Source organism: Hippopotamus amphibius, chromosome 1 (genome assembly GCF_030028045.1).
Source record: "Hippopotamus amphibius kiboko isolate mHipAmp2 chromosome 1, mHipAmp2.hap2, whole genome shotgun sequence".
NCBI lineage: Eukaryota > Metazoa > Chordata > Mammalia > Artiodactyla > Hippopotamidae > Hippopotamus > Hippopotamus amphibius.
Genome location: NC_080186.1, coordinates 8,765,719 through 8,791,681, shown reverse-complemented (window position 1 = coordinate 8,791,681; position 25,963 = coordinate 8,765,719). Strand labels below are relative to the sequence as shown.

The 25,963-nt window shown below is 55.0% G+C and overlaps 1 protein-coding gene across 2 annotated transcripts; it reads right to left on the bottom strand.

Annotated features, from left to right (window-relative positions):
* Positions 1-1,714: 1,714 nt before the first annotated feature.
* DRAXIN (dorsal inhibitory axon guidance protein) lies at positions 1,715-25,729 on the bottom strand. 2 transcript variants are annotated; one of them, XM_057720757.1, is made up of 8 exons: positions 25,627-25,729; positions 13,500-13,586; positions 12,663-13,135; positions 10,093-10,283; positions 8,582-8,687; positions 8,079-8,168; positions 6,435-6,524; positions 1,715-2,731 (listed from the first exon to the last, which is right to left on the bottom strand). In XM_057720757.1, the coding sequence occupies exons 3-8, from the start codon at positions 13,123-13,125 to the stop codon at positions 2,619-2,621; spliced, it is 1,053 nt and encodes a 350-aa protein (XP_057576740.1). In that variant the 5' UTR covers positions 13,126-13,135; positions 13,500-13,586; positions 25,627-25,729; the 3' UTR covers positions 1,715-2,618. The 2 variants fall into 2 exon arrangements, with proteins under 2 accessions (XP_057576740.1, XP_057576739.1); XM_057720756.1 differs by lacking the exon at positions 25,627-25,729 and adding an exon at positions 13,957-14,082.
* Positions 25,730-25,963: the final 234 nt, after the last annotated feature.

Genomic DNA, 25,963 nt, shown 5'->3' with positions numbered 1-25,963 from the left:
GGCGAGGGGTGGAGTAGGCTGTTTGTCAGCAGCTGCATTCCCACAGTCCGCAGAGCAAGGGAAGGGTCTCAGGCCCAGTGCACACTAGAGGCACCCGGACTCTTTGCAAACACACAAAGCCCAGACAAAACCCAGACCAATTTAACCAGCATCTTCGCAGGTGGGCTCGGGCATCGGTACCTTTGAAAGGTCCCCAGACTGTTCTAACCTGCGACCAAGGTTGAGACCAACAGATGAGAGCAGCGATCTGCAAACTTTGGCCCCGGTGGCCAAATCCGACCCACTGCCTGTTTTTGTGTAGTCCGCAAGTTAAGAGAGGTTTTTACATTTTAAAATGCATTTTAGAAAATCAAAAGAAGAATCATGATCTATGACAAGTAAACATTGTATAAAATTCTGTGTCCATAAACAGTTTCATTGGAACACAGCCTAAAATATTTATCTGGACCTTAACGGTAAAAATTTGTTGAACCCTGAATTAGAGGCAGTTGGCTTATGTTCCAGCAACAGAAATTTTAGACGTAAGGAAGAACTTCCTGGCAGAGAGTTTTCTTAAAGGCAGAGGGGGTTTGGGGACCTCTGATTCTGGAGTTAAGAGGATTCCACCCACCACGCCTTTGCAAATGCAAAATGGAAGTAGCTAGGGCAAAGAGGCCCTGAATTTCTAGCTGTGGAACTCCCTTGGTAGGCAGGGATAGTTCCGTGGGGCCTTTCAGCTTTGTCCTGATCTTCTGTGTTTTCCATCGTTGATGGCCCAGGGCCATCCTAACCGCTGCCCTCCAGACAAAAGCAACTCTGGGTTTCCTGCCTGCAGCCACCCCCGCTAGGGTTCTATCATGATCTCAAACCGGCCACCCCACGTGAGGCACACAGCATGGGCCTTATCTGGCCTCAAACAGACAAAACGGCGGTCGATTCGATTTCCAAATAGCCGGCTTTGATCTCTTGCGGCCCTCCCCCCGCCCCTGCAAGGTTCCCATGCCCATCGAACTTGAATAGGGAGAAAAGAGCCAGTGTATTTGGTTTCTCCTAGATCTGTCTGCCTTTCTTGGTGCCAGAACCTTGACCCCGACTGATTTTTCCCAATGGAGTAAACAGCCCTGGCATCCCGTGGGCATGGTCCCCCCCAGGCAGGGGTCCAGGCCAGTGAGGAATTTGGATGAGGAAGGCTTGTAACCTTGTTTGCCCTGGACCTGAGGGTTGGCCAGGAGTGAGATGCCAGGTGGGGGGATTTAAGTGGCTCTCCTGAGGTGGCCACTAGAGTCACATCTGCTCAGAGAGGTGTTTGGGTGGGCATTGTGAGTGTGGCCTGTGGGGGGCCATTAGGAGAGATGCCCCAACTTCTCAGTGGGCTCTGCTGCAGAAGTATAGGCTGGGGGTCCTGGGATGGTCTCTGGGGGGCCTGGGAACCACTAAGATGTGTGCAAAGTGGGTGCACATGGGCAATGTGTGTATCTTTTGAGTCCATGCTTGTATGAGATTCTCAAATGACATGAACTACAAAAGCCAAAGAACCCCTGGGGTGGCAGCTTCCAGGCAACTCCGAAGTGTATGTCCCAGGATGGGTGAGCAGGGCCATAGAAATAAGAAACAGCTTTACCATTTCCCCCAAACACTTCATGTCTGGGAATACCAGCTCCCAGAGGGCAGGGGCCAATCTGCCCAAATCATGCCTTATAAGCAAGCAGGTACTTCATGCACCTTTTCTTCTGTTTTTCAAATGATACATCTTGGACGAGGGAAGGAAGAGAATGAGCAGTTATTCCAGCCTTCACCACAGCAACAGGAACTACCAAGGAACACGTCTCTCTCACTAAAAGCTGTAGGGAACCTGGAATGAGTCCTTAGTTGTGGAGGAGCAAAGACATAGACCTTGGAGCCAGTGGGACCCAAGTTCAGATGCCAGCTCCATCCTTGACTCCCCAGGACCTGGTGCTTTCAGTGGGGTCCCATGTTCAGCATGTCCTGAAGCTTTTTAGAAATGTAGAATTGACTGAATTGGAATCTGCATTTTAACCAGATCCTTGGAGATTCTTACACAGGTAAAGTTTTGAGGAGCATTGATCTGGGACCCTGGACAAGTCGTAAAACCCCGCCTCCCTTTCCTCACCTGTAAAATGGTGATTATGCCTACTTTAAAGGGTCATGTGATAAATGAGATAACGTATGCCTCGCGTTTAGCACAATGCCTGGTACAGAGGAGGTGTTTCGTACTCGTCTCCCGCCCTTGGGTTCCCCTGTCTCTCTGGGAGTTTCCTTTCTTTTCCAGCTCAAAAACCTCTTCCTTTTTAAACTTGAAATCGTTGCAGTGCTGCGGTCGGACGGTAGAGGGCGCGCTCTACATTGCCATCGCGGAGAACCTGGACACCAGGATGCGCAGGTGATGTGGGTCTCCCATCCGCCGGCTGGTGGGTGCAGGTGTGCTGCTCGGCTCCTGGGCAGGGGCAGTTCGCCCAAGGCTACCTTCCTGGGGCTGAGTGTCCTGGGTCTGAGCCTGCAGCCTCAGTCATCCGATTCCCCGTTTGATCTGCCACCGCTAGTATAAACAAACTGCCCGGCTTCTCCAAACCTCAGGCGCTCAGTCCCCAGACCCGTGGGGAGGCGCCTCGCGCGGGCCGCTAGACGTTGATGAAAGATCCCTGGTCTCCGTTGGCTGTGTCGGGCTCCACGCAGCGCCCCTTTCTCCGGGTGACCCTGCGGTTCCGGTGGAATTTGGCGTAGCAGCGCAGCCCTGGGGGAAGAGAGGCAAGGGGGTCAGAGGTGCGACCAGCCACTCCCCTCCCCGCTCTCTAGCACCCCTTGCATCCTCCAGCCCCAGCCCCTTCTTTTTTCTGTCCTACAGTCAACCCGTCCCCCGCACAGCAGCCTGAATGGGCTTAAAAAAGACTCACAGAGGGAGAGGGAAGAGTGAACAGATGGAGCACAGGGGATATTTAGGGCCACAAAACTATTCTGTGCGATACTATAATGGTGGTACATGTCTATGCATTTGTCAAAACCCACAGAATGTGCAACACAAAGAGTGAGCCCTAATGTTAATTATGGACTTTAGTTAATAATGTATCACTATTGGTTCATCAGTTGTGCAGTCCATCAGTTGTGCAAAGTGCACCACAGTAATGTAAGATACTAGGGGAAACTGTTGGGGGAGGGGCGCATGAAAACTATTGTTTTCTGTGCAGTCTTTCTGTAAACCTAAAACTGCTTTTAAAAACAGAGTCCATTAAAAGTCTTTCTTAAAGGAATTCAGATTCCGCACTCCCCTATAAAACCTCCCATGGCTCCCCACTGTACTCAGAAGGAGATCTAAACTTCCTACCCTGGCTTACAAGACCCTCTGGAGCCTGGACCTGCCTCCTGTCTGCTCTCTTCACCTCCCACTCTCCTCCTCACTCTCTCACTCCAGCCACACCCAGTCTTCTTGTTTGTCCTCATACACCCAACCATTTCCAGCCTCAGGGCCTTTGCACTTGCTGTTCTCACAGCCAGAAATTCCTTCCTGAAGCTCTTGGCGTAGCTGGCTCCTTCACAGCCTTCAGGTTTCAAAGGACCCTCCCTGACCACCCTAACTAAAGTAGGCGTGGCCCTCCTGGCCCACCAGTGGGAGGGGTTCCTGGCTGTGGCTCTATCATGGCCACATGCCAGGCATCCCCTGACATGCATGGGTAGACATGTTTCTCACTTAAGGCCACAGAAGTCCACATCCTCCTGATTATGGGGAATGGGTGGGGTTAGGGGAAGAGATGTCAGTGTGGCCTGAGCAATCCCCACATTCCAGGTTGGGAGTGACCACAGGGAGAGAGGAGGATATCACCTGTTTAAGATCTGCTTATGTCACTGTCAAGAGAATAAAGGAATTGCTATGAAGTTTGTGCTTCGGGGTCTAGAATTGACACCTGGCTCACTGAGCTTTCGGACCTGTGGCCACACAAGTGACACTTGGGAGGGGGGCAGGGGATCATGAGCAGGAGTGGTTGGTAGCCATGGAAGCCCCTGTGGAACCCTCCAGAATCCAGGCTGGCCTAGACTGCTGGACTTCAGTCCCGGGACCAGAATTCAACATTTTGGGAATTTCTCAGAAGTCCTCAGGACTCCTGTCCTCATGAGGGTTCCTGACCACCTCTTCTTGGGCCATCTTCAATGAGCTATCGTTTCCACTCTTAATTTTATTTTTCTGGAGCCTGAATCTCCAGAGAGGAAGCAAGAGTTTTGGTGGGACTGACCAGGGTGGGAGAGACCATGGAAATGAGCAGATGGGGCTTTGGCTGCACACACATCTTTTGGATGCCTGAAAATCTACCCCCTCCTACCTGAGGCCCTGGGGAGGAAGGAAGGAAGGCTTCCTGGGCAGAGGGGCCGCCCACTGAGCCTCCAGCCAGGCACCAACTGGCGTGTGTGCTCAGTAGTGCCATGTCGCCTTCACCTGGGCAGGCTGGACCTGGAGGCCCTGGCGCTATTCCAGGTTCCCTGGACTAGAGTGCCCCCAGCCCTGCACAGGGGTAACAGAAGGCAGCTTCCCAGCATCTCCACCCCTGCCTGCCTCCATGCCCTCATCTCCCAGCTGGTCCTCTGTGTCTCCACTCCTGCCCCTGACAGTCCTGCAGCCAGAGTGAGCTGTTACACTCATAAAGTCAGACCAGGTCACTCCTCTGCTTAAAACCTGCCTACACCTTCCCATTATAACTCATACAAAGTCCTGCGTGATCCTCCCTGCCGGCTTCTCCCACCTCCCCTTCTGCCACCTTCCCCGTTGGCCACTATGTGCCAGGTGCACTCAAACATGCCAGCCTCGCTCCTGCTCGAGGCCCTTGGCTTTGCTCTGCCACTTGCCTGGGACTCTGTCTCCCTCCCCCACCTCCCATCTTCAGGTGGCTGGTTCTGCTGTCCGCTCCCATCCATCCTTTCTAAAATAACTCCCAGACTCCTCATCAGACCAGCCTGGATTATTTTCTTACAGCCTACTCCTTTCTAAAGATATCTCATCTCCTTATTTGCTTACTGTCACTCATCTCACTAGAATGGAACCCGTGGGTGCAGAACTTGCTGGTTCTCTTTGCTGCTGAATCCCCAATGTCCTGATCAAAACCCGACACGTAGTAGGCCCTCGATAAATATTTCTTGACTGTCTGCATGAATGGATAATCAGACCTAAGCAGCTTTATTGTTCTTACAGCAGGTAATTTTTGAGGCTAAAGTAAGCAAAAATAGGGCAGCTATCTCAGAATGGTCAACAGAGGGACAAAGACCAAATCCCCTCACTCAGGAAATGTGAGCCCTGGCTGTGGGATGCCCTTGAGTAATTATTGTGCATTTTTGGCATTTCGTTTTTAAAAGAGTACCTATCTCTTAGACATCTATACTGAAATATTCACACATGAAATAACTACACTTCCAGGAGTTGCTTCAAAATCCTATAGCAGGGACTTCCCTGGCGGTCCAGTGGTTAAGACTCTGCTCTCCCACTGCAGGGGGCATGGGTTCGATCCCTAGTCGGGGAACTAAGATCTCACATGCCATGCAGTGTGGCCAAAAAAATAGAAAATAAAAGTAAAATAAAATAAAAATGAAATAACTGTGAAACAACAGATGAAACAAAAACACAAGCTACAGCAAATCAAAAGAAAAAAGATAAAAAATATCCTATTGCAATGGAGGAAGCAGATGGGGTAGCGGGGGGAGACAGCACAGACTGGCTGTAAGGATTATTGAAGCTGGGTGATGGGACATGGGGGTTCCTTATACTATTCTGACAACTTTAATATGTGTTTGAAAATTTTCAGAATACAAAATTTAAAATGTTCCCACAGTTTTTAGCTATGTAGGTTTGGACAAGTGACTTAACCTTTCTGTGCCTCAGTTTGCTCTTGGGTAAAATGGGGAGAACAATAGCTCCCTTGCCGGGATGGCTGTGAGGACTGAGATAATGGGTAAAGTGCTTAGCACAGAGCCGGGTATGCCTGAGTGCACCTGGGCAGGAGAGCACATGTGGCTCCAGGTGGGAGCTCGGAGGAGTTAAAGAAGGAGCGAGCCAGGCAAGTGCATCCTTCCCTGGGACGGTGCTGGGAAATCCACCCCCCTCTCCTTGTTCTCACATTTGGAATATCTCCCCTGGGATAGAATTCTGGGGTGAAAGCACCAGCCTTCTCAGGTTTGCTCTCATTTGAAAAGATACACTCCTCTCTCCTCTCTTCTCCCGCCTCCAGATCATGGGAGATCATGCCAGCTTGTATTTCAAGAAGTGAGAAAAGCAAATCTGAGCAACGATGCCAGGAATCGGGACTAAATGAGTTCACAGATTGGGAAGGCTCCGAGCAAAGCTGTTCCTGCTTGTGTCTTCTGCTCCCCAGGGATTCTCCCACCCCCTTCTCTGCTTCCAGGAGAAAGGGAGGTTGTGAGGTTCTCGACACCGAGGGAGCCCCGGAGTCTGGACTCACCTTCCATGCACATGCAGTCATCAAAGCACTTGTTGTTCAGGCCTCGGTTGTGGGGTGTGCAGAGATGCTCCCGGAGGTCGCAGCAGGTCCCTGCCCACACAGCAAGCACACGCGGGTTAGCCATGCCGAGCGGACCCTCCCCGCCGCCCTACACACGCTCCCACTGGACAGGAGATCCATCATCTCTGTGGCGGGGCCGTCTCTGGCAGAGTGGACCATCTGGTGCGCAAGGCTTCCAGCCGGAACCACCGAGGAACGTCACGGTCGAGGCCCCCGGGGTGGGCGGCAGAGACCCCAGACGCCCCAGATGGGCAATTGATTGATCATGGGAGGAGCGAAGGCGCTGTGGGATCCCCTCCCGGGAGAGCGGGTGGAACGGCTGGGGGCTGCCAGGTGTAGAGTCAGCTTAGAGCTGGGAGGGGCCTCAGAGATCATCGAGGCCAACGTCCTCTTTTGACAGATGGGGACACAGAAGCCCCCGAGAGGCAGGCCCCAGGCACGGCCTTGCCCACCACAGAGCCGGAGCCAGCTCGCAGAGCCACTGTCCAGTTGGCCCAAACTTGAGCCTTTTCTTTCTGCTCAGGGTGAAAACAATGGTTTGGAAAGGAAACCGCCCGTCAGGGAGCTGGCGGCCTGGCTTATCTGATGCCAAATGGCTGGCTCGGTTGCTGTTTTGTAGAACATTCTGGCTGCTGAATTAACAAGCGCCGTGGAGGTGTGCTGCTTGGATCTCCCTCCAGAAGGCACTTGCAGTCCATCAGCCAGGAGAGCAGTTAGCCGCCGGCTCCAGCTGTTAACACCTGCAGGAGCCTCTTGGGCCAATGTCACGCTGTTCTGGAGCAGAACAGCCGGGGCAGTGACTGGCTCAGGGTGGGGGGGAGGGGAGCTGCCAGGGCCTGGCTATCTGCCCAACAGGGGCCTCTTCTCACAGGGAATCTGCTCTGGAGCTCCCCGTTGGGCTGCCTGAGACTGCATCACAGTCTCCCGGCCATTCCTCCTTCCTCCCACCTTTATAGTTTACAGGCCTTACCCCACACCCCACCCCCAGAAACCTCCTGCCCTCCTAACTCCACCTTGGTATCAGCTTCCCAGAAGTTCCAACTGACCCAACAAGGGCCAGCAGTTTAGACCATCAGTCAAAACTCCAGGCCTCTGTTTTCAGACTGTCTTCATGGGCTTAGCTGCTGAACAGGTCAGGATGTCATCAAAGCATCCCCAGAAACCCAGCAGTGTCCCAGTGTGATGGGACAAGGACAGAATTAAGCCCCAAAAGACATTAGGAGGGCGAAGTCGAGAGAAGGGTCATCCTGACTTAAGGCAGCATGGGGCAGTGGTTCAGAATCAGGCAGACTCAGGTTTGAGCCATTTCCTAGCTGTGTGACCTCGGCTGAAGCACTTAACCTCTCTGAGCCTCAATTTCCTTGCCTGAAAATTGGGAATGACAGGGTCTCTTTCTCTGGGTTGCCGTGAGGATTAAACAGAATAAAGTATGACAGCAACTCTCAGTAAACTGCAAGCCGCGGTTGTTATTATTTATCCTCCCTAAAGGGTCCTGTTCACGGGTCTGGGAACACCCACCCCCATCCCCATGCAGGTTCCCCCAGTGCCCAGCCTAGTGCCTTGAACATGATGCTGGTTCGATACCTGGCAGACAGTCCTGGTGATGGTCGCAGGGCTCTCCTTCCACCGGTGATGTTTCGTTCCCATCACTAAAGAGTTTGCCCCGGTGTTTCTCTGGGGAAAACAGGATCTGTGGTCAGAGGCTGAGGCTCAGCAGGGCAGAGAGATGAAGCACAGGATGCCAGGGTCAGAGCGCTCACACCACCATTCCCATAGTGTGGCTTGGATAAGACACAATACCTCTCACTGCCTCAGTTTTCTCTTCTCTAAAATGGGATCAATGGCAGAACAGACCTAACTTTTTTTTTCAGGTTAAATAAGTAGCCATGTGGAAAGCGTTTGACGTGTGATGAGCACTTTGGAGCAGCAAGTCCACTTCTGGTGTCCGTTCCCTTAGAGACTCTAGGCCACGTTATCCCACCTTGGACACCTGTAGGTCAGGCTGTGGTCACTGAGGCCCTTACCCCAATGGGTGGTGGGGGAGGGGAGGGAGCCCAGCACGGGGGTGGCGGGGTGAGTAGACATACCTTTCTTCTTCGGCCAGACCTCAGGCTTTAAGTCTTCATAATCGGTCCAGTCGAACAAGGCCATGTCCAGGGTGGGCATCACCTCCCCGTCAGGCCGGGGAGGAGCCTGCAGACGGGGATGGGGAGGAGGGAGCTTGAAGATCCCAACAGGTGAAAGGAGAAACGTGGGGCCCCAGGACTGGAGGGCAAAGGAGGGGCTCCTCAGAAGCCAGCTCATTTGATGCTGGACAGCCTGCAATCCCAGCCCCGGGGACATCCAGGTGGCTGGCGGGGGGCTCCTGCTGCGGCAGCTACTCGGGCACTTTCCTCCCAGAGCAGCCACCCCCAGCACAGGATGGTGACTACAGGCAGCTGATGCAGTCGGGCAAGTGCTCCACCAGGCCCTCTGGGGGAGCGGGCGTGGGGAGGCAGCTGTGTCCGCTCAGGAGGACGCCCAGCTGCTTGCTCCCTGCCCCTTCTCTCCCTGCAGACGTCATCAGCTCTCCGCGGCAGTGTTGATGCCGTGGCCACGGCTCAGTGCCCCTCACAGCCCCGGCCGGCAGACTTGGGACTGGATCTGCACACAGTAGGATGTGAGCCATGACAGCACCTTCTAGGGCTGGGTGCTCAACAGATGGGCTTCGGAAGCCCTGCGGCAGCGTGGGTAACCATAGACTCGTCGGAAATGGCCCATGGTCTTACCAGAATCTCAGGGGGTGCCAGTCCCAAAAAGAGAATAAGAAAGATCTACTGCTAAAATAAAAGTTTTATTTCTTCTCCGTATGTATTTATTTTTGATCATTTTTAATGATTTTATTTTGAAACAAATTTCAACGCTCCAGAAGAGGGGCAAGGATGCCCCTCATGTTAATTTCAACAATAAACACCCTCCATCGAGACTCACCGATGGTTGGTGTATTTGCCACCTTTGCTTGCTTGCTTCCTTTCCGTATATGTTTTATTTTTTATTTTTTGGCTGTGTCACGAGACATGTGAGATGTGAGATCTTAGTTCCCCGACCAGGAATCGAACCCGCACCCCCTGAAGTGGAAGTGCGGAGTCTTAACCACTGGACCACCAGGGAAGACCCTTCCATATGTACCTTTTAAAGGTCTGAAGCAGATGGGTCAAAGTGCTAACAAAAGCTTGTTAATTCTGGATTGTGGGGACATGGTTTTAAAGATTATTATTCTCTGTACTTTTTGGTTATGTACAAAATTCTTCCCCAAAGGCCTGGCTCTTCTAGATGCAGAGGCCAGTATGGGGAGCTGGCACTTGCTTCCTTGGCATTCCCTAGAGTGAGCCCCCACAGGACCACAGCCTGGACAGTGGCAGCCCTCCCTGGACAGTGGGCCCACCGGCCCGAGCTGGGCTGGATGGGCATCAGGAGACCAGGCTTCCATCCAGCCCTGCTGGCCCGGACCAATGCCTTCTCGCCCTCATGTCTCAGTCTCCCTAAATGTACTAAGACGGGTTTGCATGATGTCATCTCAAGGACCCTTCCAGCTCCAAGGCTGACCTGAGCCCCTTACCTGGGGCCACAGGGATGTGACAGGCAGGATCAGGGACTCTTCTGTGGCAGGTGCTGCCTCAAAGGTGGTGAGGTAGAGTATGGTGGGGGCCAGGCTGGTGGAGGATTCCTCCATCGCGGCATCCGGGGCCTGGTCTTCTGAGAGCTCCACCTTCTTCATCAGGGAGCTGGGCCCTCTGACCAAGGCTCGGCCTGAGACAAGGAGCAGGAAACACAGCGACTTTATCTGCTCGCCACCCACCACCCCGTATCGGCCCACAGCAGGAGCCACACATCCTGCTGCGAACAAGGGGGCGGCAGGAACCATGTGACAAGCTATTGGCTCAACCAACACCCCCCGCTGCCCACCTCCTGGGGGCGTGGATGCAGGGGACTGGGAGCAGAACGAGGGGGAATGTCTTGGATGAATCTGCAGTGTTGCTGGGGAGATGGCCCAGGATTCTCCCTCCAAAGCAACTTTCCAGCAAGTTCAAGTCTGGGTTGGTCGGGTGCAGCCAACGGTATAAGTGTAATGAATGGAACTTAGTAGGATTAACCATGGAAGGCTTCCTGGAGGAGATAAAGTTTGAGTAGGGGAGCGACGTGATGAGGCTGAGAGGCACTGCAGGGGGAGCAGAGGCCTTTGAGAAGGCTGGGAGGTGAGAGCTCCTTACGTGGTGATGATGACCCTGTTTATTGAGCATATGCTATGTGCCGGGACCGTGTTGTATGCTGGGTCCTGCTTTACAAGCATTATTTCACCTAAGCTTTGCAGGAGTTCTGGCAGGTAGGTACTCTTTCAGCTTCCTCCACAGGGAAGGAGACAGAAGCACAGAGAGGTTAGGTAACTTGCCTAAGAGCACACAGCTAGTGAGTATCAAAGTCTGAATTCAAACCCAGGTCCATCTGATGCAAAACCAATACTGATGCTGCCTTCCAAGATACCTGGGCATGGGGTAGGATGAGTGTGAGGGGGAGAGTGTGCAGGGGTGAGGGGTGGTCAGACACCAAGGGGCTTTGAGAAAAGGTAGAGGGCCCAGGCTCATCCTTGCCTCTTTTTCTCAGGCAAGATCTGACTTTAAGGTTGGTTGGGTCAGTGGGGCCACCCCACTGTCCAGAGATGAATCCCAGAGAGTAGGAAGGGGACTTGGGGACCACTGAATCTGCTCCATTCATTTTACAGAAGGAAACTGAGGCCCCATCTGCCCGAGACCTCACGGCGGGTCAGCAGGGCTTGGCCTGGCCTCCAGACCTCCACTGTCCCCTCCTCCCCTCACCCACTCTCGTGGGAGGGCCCTGCTTGTCCACTGGAGCCGGGGCTGGAGCGGGGCTGGGCTGCAGGCACACCTGGTGTATGCCTTCTGGCTTGTTGTCAAGGATGCCACCACCCCCACCCCCACCTGACACCCAGGGGTGGGAGGCTGAGAGTCTAAGCGGGGCCCCCCTCCCCTGACTGTGTTCTGTCCACCTGGGGGGTCTCAGTGGGCCTGGCAGGGAAGCAAGCCCCAGCTGTTTGCAGAAGTGGGGGTCTGAGGCCCCATCACCCGCCTCCCGCAGAACCCCACCCCCATCCACACCTGTGACACTGGGCCTGCCCCTAGAGGCAGTCTCGTCACATGCACAGACTTAGAAGCCGAGGTTGCCACCTGGGCTCTGGCCAGGGGAGACTGGGGAGGAGGCGGCGGGGTGGGGCTGCTGGGACATGTTCGTTCCGGTACTGGGCAAAGGGACAGGGAGGCTGAGGCCAGTGGGTGGCTCGGCTCACAGGGGACTTGGGAACGTGGAGGAAACTTAAAGGAAAGTGAGAAGGACGGGGATGGTACCCCATCAAACAAACAGGGCAGAGGCAGGAGAAATAAGGATGTGACCACTCTCCGCGGGTCGCCGTATCCAGGTGGGAGGACACTGATTCAGCATGAAGAGAAAGCTGAGAATTAACTAGTAACAGCCACTGCCCGTTGCCCGTGCCAGGCACCATTCTGGGTACTCCAGATAGCAAGCCGTCTCTGAACCTACCCTGAGGGTAGAAGGGGCCGTTACCCTCACTTTGCAGGAACTGAGGCACAGAAAGGTGACTTGCCAGTAAGTAGTGGAGCCAGAATCAGACCTGGGGCAGATCTGGCTTCAGAGTCAAAGCTCTCGGCCTCTGCTCTGTGCCTCGGAGTTGATTAAGTGATATGCTTGGAGGGCACTGAACTATCCCATCTCTACTCTGGACTTATAGTAGGATGGATTTAGTCAGACACAAGGCAGAACTTCCTGATTTAGGAGGGTGATCTATTGATAAGACTGAGCTCTTCGGGCCACATATCCTCCTCCTCCCATGCTCCACCCCGAGGCCTCGCCAGCCTCCTCTTCTTATCAGATCCCTCTGACTTTAGTGAGACCCCTCCTTTCTTCTGCGGGTCCACTACCTGCCCCCTTTGGGGTCTCTGGATGTCCTCCCAAGGACCTCATGCCACTGACAACCCCACCCCCAGCCTCCCTGTCCTGCCCCTGAAGTCCCCTTGGCCATTTGGGTCTGAGCCCTCTCCCCCACTCCCCCTCCCCACTTCTGTGCAGGGCCCCACCCCATCGCAGACCTCCAACTACCTCTGTGCAGTTTCAACCTCTCCTTGCGTCTCTTGTGCTCCCTGCCTCGTTTCTTCACCCTCTCTGACCCTGGAGACCGGCTCTCCTTCTCGGGGTAGGGCAGCGTCAGCCCCAGAAGCAGACCCTTGTCCCACAGCAGGCCTGCAGGACTCTGCCCAGGCAGCGGCCCCCCTGCCCCTGGCAGCCTGGAGGCCTGCCTGGTGGCGGTGACCACAGTCCCATCCTGGGCCCGGCCAGGTGAGCCTGGGCCCTGCCCCTTCTTGCCCAGGCCCCGACGGCGGTGGTGGCTGGCCTGAGGCGTCCACAGTGCTGGGCCTGGGCCCGGGCCCGGGAGGTCGATGTGATTCTCCGGGAGGTTCCGAGAAGAGCTTTTGGGTCCCAGGGAGCCTGCCAGGCTCAGCTCCAGGAGCAAGAGGAGGGCGAGGAACAGCATGGGGGCAACGTGGGTGGTGGGCCCAGCCATGGGCTTTTCCCTGCAAGAAAAGTACGGCTATAAGGGGGCAGCCTTCCTCCTCCACATCCCTAATCCCCTCACTCACACTATTACAGCCCAGTGTTTCTCAACAGGGATGGAAGAGGCTTTGCCCCCCACCTCCCAGGGGACATTTGGCAACACCTGGAGATATTTTTGGTGGTCAAAACTAGGCAGCACTGCTGACTTCGCTGGGTTCAGGCCAGGCATGCGGGTAAGCACCCTACAATGCACAGGACTGTCCCCCACGACAGGGAATCCCTGGCCCAGGGAGACCCCGGTGCTGAAGCTGAGAATTCCCTGTTTCAATAGTGTAAGAAGCACCCAGTTTCCAGATTAGCCTAGATTCCCTTTTCTGTACAAACCTCTGCCTTTGGTGAAGTTCCCTGGAATGAAGTGAGTCCCTCGAAGCTCAGAATTCGGCTGATAGTCCCAGAGACTTGACTCAAAGCCTAAATTCAAACAAATGGAATAATAGCATTTGAGCACGTGCTGTAAGTAAGAATCGTATTCAGCGCTTGGTGTGAATTTCTATCACTTGGTCCTTTCACCGACTCTCTGAAGTGGCGCCTATTATTTTCTGAAGTGGAAGTTAAGGCTCGGAGAGGCTAAGTCACACGGAGTAAGTGGCGTTTGTGTAATTGCTGTGCCCGTGCTTGGAGCTCCCACGTGCTGTCCCAGAACAGTCCAGGCCTTGCCTTTTCTTTTCCTCCACGTTCCCAGGCAGGTTCTGACACGGCAGGCACTGTCCCTGCTGGGGCTGGGGGGCTTTGGAGGCTGGACTCTGATCCTGCAGGGTGGGGTGAGCTACCTCTGACCTACCCTGCGGACAGCCCGTCCTTCTGTCCTTCTGCCCCGGAAGTGGGGCCTTCTCAGGGGACCTCACTGCTCCCCTCTCTGCACTGGAGGAAGAGTCAGAACCCCCGGCTGCTCTAGAAGAACTTGGAGCCGAGGCTCAGGAGACTCGTGGCTGGGGGACGGTGGGGGTGTCCCAGCCCCTGCGGCCCCTCCCCACAGCCCCGCCCACGGTACCAGCCCCGCCCACTGTACCAGCCCCGCCCACCGTACCAGCCCCACCGCATCCACATGAGTTGGGCACCAGCTTAGCCAGGCTGATTGAATTTTTATGGCCTCCCCGGGTCCCCCGTGTAGTCCATGAGGCTCGCCAAGGTGCTTACACAACCGTTTCCCTGTGATTTGTGGCCTTGTAATTGTCCAGGGCTGAGGAAAGGCTGGTAGCCTGGTGACGGCTGCCAGCATCTCTCCCTCCAGCCTCCTCAGTTCCTGCAGCCCCTGCACTGGCCATCCCACCCCAGGTTCACCATTAGCCAGCCCTGAGTGGGGGGCCCTTGAAGTGGGGGGGGCAAGGGCAGGCTGACCCACTCTGGGAGGAGAGGGGGTTCTGGGGGACGGACACAGCCCCTCCCCAGCTCGCCTGGTCACCGGCCTCCCGTTATCCTGCTGTTTCTTCATCCAGGTCCTGGTCCCCTGGGAGGCGGGGGCCCTGGCCTCCACTGCCCCGGGCTCTGCCCCACCAGCCTCACCCCCAGCCTTTCCATAATGAGGGCCCTGGGGGCTGGTGCTCCAGCAGGGCCTGCACTCCTGAAGCAGCGAGGTGGGAGGAGGAGGGGCCCTTGGAGAGGCCTGTCAGTCAAGCATTGTTCTGCTGCCGGGGACCCTCAAACCCTATTTCCAGGCCTGAGGCAGACGCCAGGCAGCATTTCCCAGACTCCACCCTCCTCTCCCTGTGCCTGAGAAAGGCTGAGTCTGTGTTGGATGCTGTTCCCAACCCAGCCCTTCTGTCCTGTGGGGACAACACATCGACAGCCTGGGAGAAACCCACAGAGCACTCCCATCAATAGGGAACCTGTGGGATCCTGGCCTGGTGAACAGAATCCCTCTATCTTGAGGGTAGAGAGGAGCAAGGCGGGACACCTAAAAAGTACAGGCAAGGGACCAGGTGAGACTTGGCAGAGGGGTGGGGGTGGGGCAGCCCCATGGTGTATGGGCAGCTTGCTGTTCCCGTGGACACACATGAGGCTGATCAATGACTCAGCGCCAGCCTCTGGGCTCGGCGACCAGCCTGGGCACTAGTCCCAGAGGACAGCTCCTCCCCTGCAGAGCCAGGAGCTGAAGCCCAGCCCCAGCCCAACCCTGCACCCCCGTGCATCACGACTCCACCCGTACTTGCCATCTCTCTTTCCCAATGAAGTCTTGTTACCAAGCCCTTACGGGTGGCCATGGGTGTGTTCATCGTACCCAGGAAACCCAACTTTGGTGCTGTCTTTGTTCCCTCCCACCCTTTGCACCCCACAAATCATGTATGCGGCCAGCCTGGGGCAGGAAGGGGGATTTCAGCTTGCAGGCTGAGGCACCCATGAGAGGCTACCCCCTCCCCAGACCTTGGCAGTACGATCCCACCCCCAGCCCTTACTGCTGCCAAATTACCCTGATCCTGACCCTCTCCTGCTCAAAACTGTCCATGGCTCCCTACCCCCTTCCCATTTAACCACAGACTCCTTACTTCAGCACTCAAGATCTTGTATAATGTGGCCCCAACCTAACTTTGCAGCCCTGACTTCTATTTCCTCCCCGTCCCAGCCAGTAGAGACTATTCCCTGGGCCTCGAACACCTCCCATCTTTCCTGTCTCTCTATTCTTGCTGAGGCTGTTCCCTCTGCCTGGAACAACCTTTCCTCTCCACCTCCATCTCTCTCTCTGCCCATCTTTTGGGACTCGTCCCAAACGTCCCCTCTGCCAGAAAGCTCCCCCCTCGGGACTCCCACACAGCTCTGCCCAGCTTATTTCCTGCTGGGGCCATCAGCCTTTTTTAAAGTCCCCGACGAGGGACTTCCCTGGTGGTCCAGCGGCTGAGACTCCAGGCTCCCAGTGCAGGGGGCCCGGGTTCGATCCCTGGTCAGGAAACTAGATCCCACATGCACGCTGCAACTAACACCGGGCACAGGCTAAATAAATACATAAATATTATGTAAAAAAAATTAAGTCCCCAACTAGACAGGAAGGTCTGTCTACACTTAATAGTCTGTCTGCACTTAATAGGCACTGCAAATAATAGGCAGAGGTAACTATGGATCAGAATGCAATCAAACTGACACCTGAGCAGAAGATTATAAATAAGTTCCCATGTAGGGTGTGTGTGTGTGTGTGTGTGTGTGTGTGTGACAGAGAGAGAGAGAGAGAGAGAGAGTACTGGAGTGAGGGCTGGGCATCCTGGCACCTCTCTGCCCTGAGACTGCAGGGAGCCCTGTCTCCAAGCCCACAGGATTTGTACTTGAATCTTGGCACAGCCCAGTAGCCAAGATGCCAGCCTGGCAAGGAGCCACTTAGGGAACGCGGGCTGCTACAGAAGTCGCGCCAAGCATCCACAGTGATGCAGGCTCCAGTCTATTTCTGCCGCTCTGGAAGCCAGTTGGAGGCTGCCTCCCAAAGCACCATGCAGCCGGGAGAAAAGGGGCAGCAGGTGCCCCACCTCCCCCCATCCCCATCAGCCCTGGATGGTTCTGCGTGTGGTCAGCACACAAAGCCTGCTCTTCTCGGCCTGGGTCTGATTCCCCTAGGATTGGGGACGCTCAACAGCCTGCAGTCGTCCTGGACAAGGGCAGTCAAGGGACAGGAGGACCATCCACAACCCCGAGACAGCCCTCTCACAGCAGAGATCTACTAGTGACTCCTTAAAAACTAAACTAAACTAAACAACTAAACTAAGCTAAACGAAACTAAAGCAATCGTCATCACAGGCGCTGCCACTCCCTGAGCGGCTGGAAAGCCCAGGCTCTTACAAGCTTATTTCATCCATTTCTTATTGCATCCTCTCCACTGCCCTGCACAGGGTAGCAACAGGAACAACAAACAGGATGTTCTCCATATTTTTAAAATGAGGAAATCCAGGCTCCGGGAGGGTAAGCCACAAACACAAGGTGACACCACTGGTGAGTGACAAAGCCCCACCTCAAGGCCTGGGTTCTCTCTGTACTCCATCGCCTGTCCACTGAGCTTCATCAGGGGTCACCTGCCTCCCCCGCTCTGCTGGTAATCTCCCGCCATTGCTGTGAGTGCCAGTCCGGGCCCAGGAGAGGGGGGACCAGGCAGCTGGGAAGAGGAGACTGACAAAGGAGGGGGGAAAGGGGCTTGTCTCATGCCCTTATCCTGTCCCCATACTGTGCAGAGTTGAACTGCCAGCGTGGTCTCCATCCAGAAGCCTGCAGGGAGGCAGTGTCACATGCAAACGAAGGCAGTTACTGGAGCCTGGGGTCTGCTTTGATTCCTGAGCGCCCTCCCCATCTCCCCACAACAGTCTTGCATTTGGGGGCCAGGAGACAAGGGGGCCTCCTGCCCACCCACCTGGCAGACAACTGTGAGGTCTGCTCACCCGATGCCTGATGGGTTGGAGGGGAGAAGGGGGCAGGTAGAGGGGCGGGAGCAGGGCTGGCTGAGTCCGATGGGAATCCTGGGCCAGGAGTATCAGTGATGCCTTGATGAAGCCAAGGGATTAGGCTGCTCAGTCCAGGCTGTGAGCCAGACAACCACCCCCACCGCGAGAACTTGGCCATCAACCCCCCTCCCTGACCCTGGGTCTCTTTCTCGCATGTGAAAGTGACACGGTATTTGATAGAGATGTTTCAGGGGTTCTCTAAGCATTTGCTTCTAACCTCACTTTAAAAAAATATTTGTTAAACTATTTTGAAACCTGTAGGTAAAAACAACAGACACTGTCAAATGTGATCTCTACCCAGTTTAAACTTGGGTCGCTGAAGAGTGTTCCAGGGATGCAGGGTGAGCAGCTTAAGAGAACTGTTGCCATTTGCAGCTACTTCTTTACATGCTCCAGGACTTGCTGGACACCAACGACCAAAGCCAGTTAGAGGCTCAGTCTCATATTGACAAATGCAACTGACATGTGTTGCATTCTTTTGTACCATTGAAGACAGCGTCTTTTTTCTCCTTGATTTACTTTAAAATAGGCAATATTGTACATTGGGAGCATAACAGTGGTCGCACGGCATCTCCACGGAGGAGAGGCTGAAGACAGTCTGACGGCAAGTAGGGCTTGAAATTGTATCTGCACGAAATGGAGAAGATTTTGGTTTGGGGCAGAGATTACTGGCGGTGGTGGCGGCGTGCTACACTGCTCATAAAATGCTGCCTTTACTGGTTTTATATATTGGGATTATGGACAAGATTTCATGGGAAATGATCTGCACTGCTCAAAAAGTAATGGGCGGCAGGGTGCAGGGGAAGAAGACCACTGGATCATCGGGTTAGATTAGATGGTCTCAAGGGCTCGGTCTGCTACGGGAGCCTGGGAATTTATGATCCACAGTGACAAGACTTCTCTGTCTGTCTGTCCAACTGACAGCCCTCTGTGGGGAGGGATGACACATCATATCCTCCAGGTTCTGGAGTGAGCCCCCAGGGACCAGGGACAGGTACGGAAGTAGCATGAATTCACAGGACATATCTGTGAATGTTCAAAGACAAAACTTGGGAATTCCCTGGCGGTCCATTGGTTAGGATTACCATGCCTTCACTGCCAAGGGCACAGGTTCAGTTCCTTGTTGGGGAACTAAGATCCTGCAAGCGGTTCGGCCAAAAGGAAAGAAAAAAAGACAAAACAAAACACAACCGTGAAAATAAAAAAAAATTGGAAAAAGGAGAAAAAAACCAAACACACACACACAACCATGTGTGATTGATAATAAGCGCATTCCTGGACCAGCCCTCCCTCTCACTCGCTTTTGGAGGTGCTCTGCCTTGCTCTGGCCATCTCTCTAACTGTGACTGACCCCCAGCACACAAATGAGAGCCTAACCCACCAAGCTGCTGGGATGGGCACCCTGAGATCAGCACAGGGGTCTCTGGGATGACTGGGACACTCCTATCTTTCAAGGGCTCTTCAAAAATGAATGCACAGTGCTGGGGGTTGGGGAGCTGGACAGGGAGGGGTCCCGATTCCTGCCACTCCCCTGGCTACAGCTCAAGTCTTGAAAGGACCAGTTTCCACATGGAAACATTCTAAATCTCTTTGGCTCATAAGAAACTGGAAGGTAGCTGCCTTCTGCTAAACCTGGACTGGAAGGGACTTCTACCCCTCTACCCCTGAGAGGCCAAGAAACATCTCCAAGGGGATCTTGTTCCCTGAAGAGAACCCAGCCTTCCTCTGGGGCAATGTGGGAGCCAGTACATGGGGGAAATGGGTCTGGGGTTTCGTGGCTTCTTAGGCATCTCACCACTTCCTCGCTGGGGACCCTGACACTAAGGGCGGAGTTCTGTCCTTCAGAGTAGCAGCCTCAGGCCAGACTGGCCTCTGTGTGGGTGCCCCCTTATTACGAGACTCCGGCCACATTCCCTGCCATGTTTCCAGTAACACAAACACCCTCCAGTGCTGCTGTCTGCGCGGGCCCAGGCTTATCACCAAAATGTTCCCCGCTTTGCGGTCAGAAGAACAAATTGGATCACGAGCTTTCCTGATTAAAAGTCTGCAGTATCAGAATCTCAGTGTTTGAAAGTATTGAAGGACAAACATGTATCATCTCTGTACCGTTCTGTACTAAGGCACTCAGGTCTAATAAATAAAGAAATCAGCGCCAAAAAAAAAAAAAAAAAAAGTCTGCAGTGGACATTTGTGCAACACATGCAGAGGACAAGAGATTAAGTCTTTAATACATAAAGGACTCTCACTCTGCTCTCACTGCTGACAGCCCTGGGGGCAGTGTTTGTGTGCCTAGAACCTCAAGTCAGTAGTGCTTAGGACAGATTTTGTGAGATACAGGAATGGTCTCCCATTTTGTTTCCAGACTGCCATGAAGATTTTAGGAAAGCTCTAACCTGGAATTCATCTGCCTGACTCTTCCCTCTGGCACCTCCTCGTGACTTGATTGGACACTTCCTGGAATGGCTGGAAGTGGACAATGGAGGTGGCTGTCTCCAGGTCCCCCCTTCTGCCCTTAGGGCAGTGGGGCCACCTGGCAGGCAGCTCCACAAACCTGGAACTCCAGTTGAGGGGGCAGGTCTTACAACTCCTGGCTCCCTAGGAGTAGCTTCCTGTCTTCTTTAGGGGGAGCAGATTCCCCCAGGGCTGGAAAATGAGTAGTTGTAATTGTCCAATCAAAATAGATATGGGACTTCCCTGATGGTCCAGTGGGTAAGACTCCACACTCCCAGTGCAGGGGGACCCGGGTTCGATCCCTGGTCAGGGAACTTGATCCTGCCACAACTAAAGATCCCACATGCCGCAGCTAAGAACCTGGCCCAGCCTAAATCAATATTAAAAAAAAAAAAAAAAGATTTTTTTTTCCTTCAAAATAGTTGTCCTCAATGGGAGTGGGAGGGGGGCAATTGGATCCTCAATTCCCGGGCTGGGCTCTTCCCAAGTCACTCCAGGACTAGATTTTGTCCCTCTAGCCCCTCCCACAACTCCTCCCACCATCACGCCTCATCATGCGTCATCATTTCTCTGTCTGTGAAATGGGATTATTAGCCTGTCATGAGATTTGACTGTTTCGGACATCAGGACTTCTGTGTGGTTGGGGGAGGGGAGGTTTCCACGTGTGGAAGGAACTCAGGTGGTGTAGGTGGGGTGGAAGGCAGCAAAGGGGAGCTCACGGGGGTGAGACCTGAAACAGCTGCTCTGGGGGATGCTCATTGGTGGACTGGCCTGGACGGTCCTGAGTTAGTCCTGACCCACGTCCCTGCCTCCCTGAGGCTCTGCACCCCCAAAGTGCCGCCTGTCCAATAGGAAGGGGCCTCTCAGCACCCCCTAGGCCTCAGAACAGCCAGACCCCCACTTACCCCTCCAGAGGCCTTTGCGCCAACCTGGCCTCACACAGAGAATTCTCCCTCTTGACCCGCGGAGCACCAGGAGGGAGACAGCTGGGGAGACTGCCAGGGACAGTGACGCCAGGTGGCCACCACTTGCTGAGCCCCTCTGGGTGCAGGACCTGGATGCCATGCAAGGGAACCTGCTCCAGTTTGAAGACCTAGTCCCTGCATCTGGAAACTGCCCGACGGATTGGGGACAATAGCCCTGGCCCTGGGGGAGCTCCCACAGTAACAGAGAAGGTCTAGATCTTGCCTTGGAGGACTCTAAGGTTGATGAGACACAGCTCCTGTCCTCAGAGAGCTCTCTGTCTGAGCAAGAAAAGCAGCCCCTGCTCCAGCAAGCCTCCAGTCTAACAGGGGAGATCCGGTTGCTGCCCTTAGGGATTTCCCAATCTGATAGGGGAGACACAGCTCTGGCCTTGGAAGTTTCTAGAACATGGGGAAAACACACACTTTGCTGGAGGGAGCTTCTGATCTGCAGGCCAAGACACAGTCCTTGTCCTCCACATGTCCCTACTCTGACCTGGCAGGGAGACCACAGACCTAATGAAAGATTGAGGCACAGATGTAATTATTACTGATTCAAACACACACATGTCAGCCCAAAGCCATTAAGCTGAGCCATGAGCTAGCCCCCCTGAACAGAGCAGAAAGAGCTGTGTGACCTTGGGCAAGTCATTTAACCTCTCTGAGCCTCGGTTTCCTCTCCTGTAAAATACTGGGGGTTGCAAGAATGAGGGGAGGTAAAGGTATACAGAGTGAGTGGTACCAAGGGTGCAATAAACAGTGGCTGTTGTTATGATGAGGAGGAGAGAGTGGGAGTGGGGCTTGGGGGTGGATTCCTGGAAGTGTTCGTGCATCTGTGCCTGCGTGTGTGTGTGCAGGGGGGCAGGTGCAGGTGGCCACATGCTTAGTCCTCGGGGGGGGGGGGTGATCGATGGCTTCGGTGGGGCGGGTTAGCACAGGCCCAGGCCACCCTGGAGGGGACCATTGTCTTGGCAAATGAGGTTTGGCTTCCCCGCAGGGGCAGCCCCATCTGCTTTTACTATTTCCAACAGCAGCCTCGGGAATTCCCACCCTCGCAAGGCCTCACACCTCAAAAAAACCCATGTAGGGGTGTTGTTTTGGGTGGAGGGATGTGGAGTCCTACCTCCTGCTACTTTACTACTGGGGCCACCCCTCCTCCTCCTCTCCTAAGCCATCCTCCTGGCCCCCCTATTCCCCAAATTTCATTATCTTGGTTCCCAGACAATTTGGTTGGACCCATCACTTAATCATCAAGTGACAAAATGCCCGCTGTCAGTTCTGGCAGAGGCCAGCATGGAGTAGAAGGACACCTGGAGTCAGACAAGCTGGGGTATGAATCCTGGCTCCAGCATTTAATAGCTGTGTGACCCTAGGCAAATCAATTAACCTCTCTGGGCTTCAATCCCACATCTGAAAAATCAGTGTTTGTTTGGGTATCATTTATAGGGCATCGACTACTCTAGGCTTAGAGCTTTATATGTATTACCTAGTTTATAAATCAGCCCGTTGAAGTAGACAGTATTTTTCAGATAATAGTAATAATGCCTCAACATCGGGACAAAGATTTAAAGGATTTGCTCAAGGTTTCACAGTAGAGTGAGTGGTAGAGCTGGGATTTGAACCTGTGGCCACCTGACTCCAAAGGCAGGATCTTTGATTACACCTCATGTTAACTCAGTAACTAATACCAGTGCTGACGCTGTGACTTTCAGGGAGGACACGTGGTGGGGGCCTTAACCCGGAGCCTGGCACGGAGGGGGGCCCCTAAAAATGTCATCCCCACTGCTCTGGATTCTAGCACTGGCACCCCCACACCCACTCAGGGATGTGTCCCAGACAATCAGTGCCAGGCCTGGTGCTGTAGTGTGGGGGGCTGCCAAAGCTGGGACCTAGTGTGTGGGGTGGCAGGGCCTCTGGTGGCAGGATCCTTCCTGGGGAGGCCTGTGCCCCGCTGGTCACGGTGGCCCACTTGAGAGGAAAAGCCAGGATAGGACAAGCGGAGGGCCTGGAGCAGCAAGAGAGGGAGATCTCACCTGAATGGGCCCGTGGAGAGATGTTCTTACGACTCCTCCCCACCCCAGGAACACGCTCAGCTCCTGCTCTTCCCAGGCTGTGGGGTCAGGGAGGCCAAGATGCAAAATCCCTGCTCATCTCAGTCGCGTTTCTGGCTGAGGCAAGTGAAGGTCCAGGTCACACATTTGCTAAGTTAGTCTGCTGAACTTGGGCAGCTGCTTCCCTGCCTCGTCTGTCTCCTCTGTTATAATCAGGCACAGAAATCATCCTCATCTTCTGGAGGCATGCGGAGCCCGAGTGCCACAGGGACTTTCCAGGAGGCCTGCCCCCACCTCCAAACTCCCCAGCTCTGGTCCTTTGCTCTAGGGCCAATTCTGCCCCTAGCCTGCCCAGCAGGACCCAGTGGAACCCAGGGATAACCTGTGGCTTGCAGTTTTCAGTTCATTCCTGTCCCCTTGGCCAAGGATTCCACATATTAGAACAAATATAGACAGAGCACCAGTTGTGTCTCCCGCACTGGGGCCACAAGAGAAACAGGACCCAGCCCCGCCCAGGGAAGTGCAGACCACGAGAGACAGGGAGGCAAGGGGAAGCAATAAGTCTTCCCACGGGAGGGGCCACCTGACCTTGGCCTGCAAGGGGAGACATTTCAGGTAGAGGGAAGAGCCCTAGCAAAAGCTCAAAGGCAGACAGGGCGTGGAGATGATCAGCCCTCTCTCATGGCTGAAACCCAAGATGCCGATGGGGATGTGGTGGGAGGCAGGCAGAGGAGTTAATTTAGTGGAAACAGGGGGCAATTGAGGGATTTAGGGATGGGGAGGCGGGTGGACTGAACAAAGAAGAGGGAGGTAGAGAAAGTGGCAGGAAGGGTGGATTATGTGCAGGAGTCTGGATGGGGTGTGTGTGTGTGTGTGTGTGTGTGTGTCCCCAGTCCCATTCGTGCCTCTCGAAAGAGAAACGCTCTAGTTGCCAGCCCTGGCAGGGGCTAGAAAAAAAAAAAGAAAAACTCAGCTGCGGGAACCCGGAACTTGCCAGCAGGAGATGACATCCCTCTTCCAAAGTTGCCCTTATGATGGCCCTAAGCCCATATCTCTGCCAGACTCCTGGGGTGGTTGTGTCACCTGTCGTGATGACATCAGTGATGGGCAGAGGGTTTGGGTGATTACACAGCAGGTGCAGGGTCCAGAAGACGATCCCCCCAGAGGAAAGGAAATGGCTCGTGAGCAAGGGCCATTAAAAAAGAAATGGGTGCAAGACAGAGATCCAGAATCGGGAATAAGTCACATGCATGCCTCATGACCAATAACCAGCTGTTGGCAACATTGACACAGTCACACTGATCTCGTTTTGAAGCAGAGACCCTTTTCACTCTGTTTTTTAAGCTCCGATTTTAGGACAAGCAGAAGGGAGAGAAAGAGAGAAGAGTGCCTGTAAGAGAGTGTACGGGGAGGCGTCTGTGATATGGGAGGGGCCATAGTCAGCTTTCTCTGCAGTGTCTCTAAGTCCCTCTCTGTGGAGCCCCCATCCCCACCCCACCCATGGACTGTAGAATCCCCCATGGCCACCGAGTGTGTGCCGTACTGGCATCCAGTATGGTTTTTTCACTGTTTCCACACATATCCCTATAGGTAGGTCCTGTTATCCCCGTTTTATGAAGGGGACACTGAGGCTCAGAGACGTGCATTCCTTTGTCCAAGATCACTCCCTCAGTCTGCCTCTGCCTGACCCCAGAGGGATGGTACTGAACCACCACTGAGGCACTTCTTGCATGCCACCAGGCTGGGAGGTGGGGAGCATGGAGGAGCGCGCTGGGCAAGAGAGACCAGACTGAGGTGAGGGCCGAAGGCGCACCGGGTGGAGCAAGGCAAGACTTGGCGTTGGCGGGAAACTCAAGGGGTCTCATGCCTCAAACCTCGGCTCCCACAGGCGTCTGAGACCCCGACGCGCGGTTGGAGAAAAGCCAGCAGTGGGCAGGGAAGGGGCCTGAGCCGGGGCCAGAAGAACGAGGTCGGGGTTGCTAGGGCACGGAACTGGGGCAGTGCTGGAGGGGACGCATCCAGAACCTCCCTCTCCCCGCAGCAAACCCCAGCCCCGTGGGCAGCCTCGAAAGAAGCAGAGGGCACTCCTGCCAGCTCTGCCCGGGGCTCAGGGCATTTTCCAAGCTTCTTCAAACGATGTCAGACTGGGGAGCCCCAGCCTGAGAGACCACCCAGATACTCAGAGACAGAGAGACAAAGAGAGAGCAGGTCCCAGAGGGAGAAGGCTAGAGGAGGAGAGTGGGCAAGAGCCGCGTCCGGGAGAGGGCGGCGAGGGCGCACGCGAGGCAGTGTCAGAACGTGGAAAAGTGAGTGTCCGGCGGAAGGTGGACAGATGAGGAGCCCAGGAGCAGAGCCAGGAGCCGAGGGGAGACGCGGCGAGGAACAGAGGCGGCGGACCCACGGACCGCCAGTTCCGAAGGCCGGGAGGGCAGGGAAGAACGCAGCATCCTCACCTCCAACCTCAGTCTCCGGCGCGCCCCGCCCCTGAGCTCTCCAGGTAGCCCACCTTTGTCCAGGAGGGCAGCCAGGTGAGGCGGGAGGGCGGGGCCAGGGGCGGGCCAAGGCCATGCCTTACCTGTCCGACCGGCGGGGCGGGGGCCGAGGGTCGCGGGGCCGAGCGCCTGTGGGAGCCGAGCGCAGTGGAGGACCGAACCGCGAAGCCTGGACCGCGCGGAGAGGTGCGCGGGCGGCAGGAGGATGTGCCGAGGCTGAGCGGGGTTGGAGGGAAGGGGGAGGGGGAGGGGGCGGGCGGGAGGGAAGGGGGCGGGAGCACGGGGAGGGGAAGGAGGAGGGGCGGCGGGAGCGGGCTTCGCTGCCCCCAGCAGAGGGGCAGCACCGGGCCGGGCCCGGCACCGCGCGCTCCCGGCCGGCGCGCCCTCGCCAGCTGCGCTCGGCGTTCCGTGCCCGCTCCC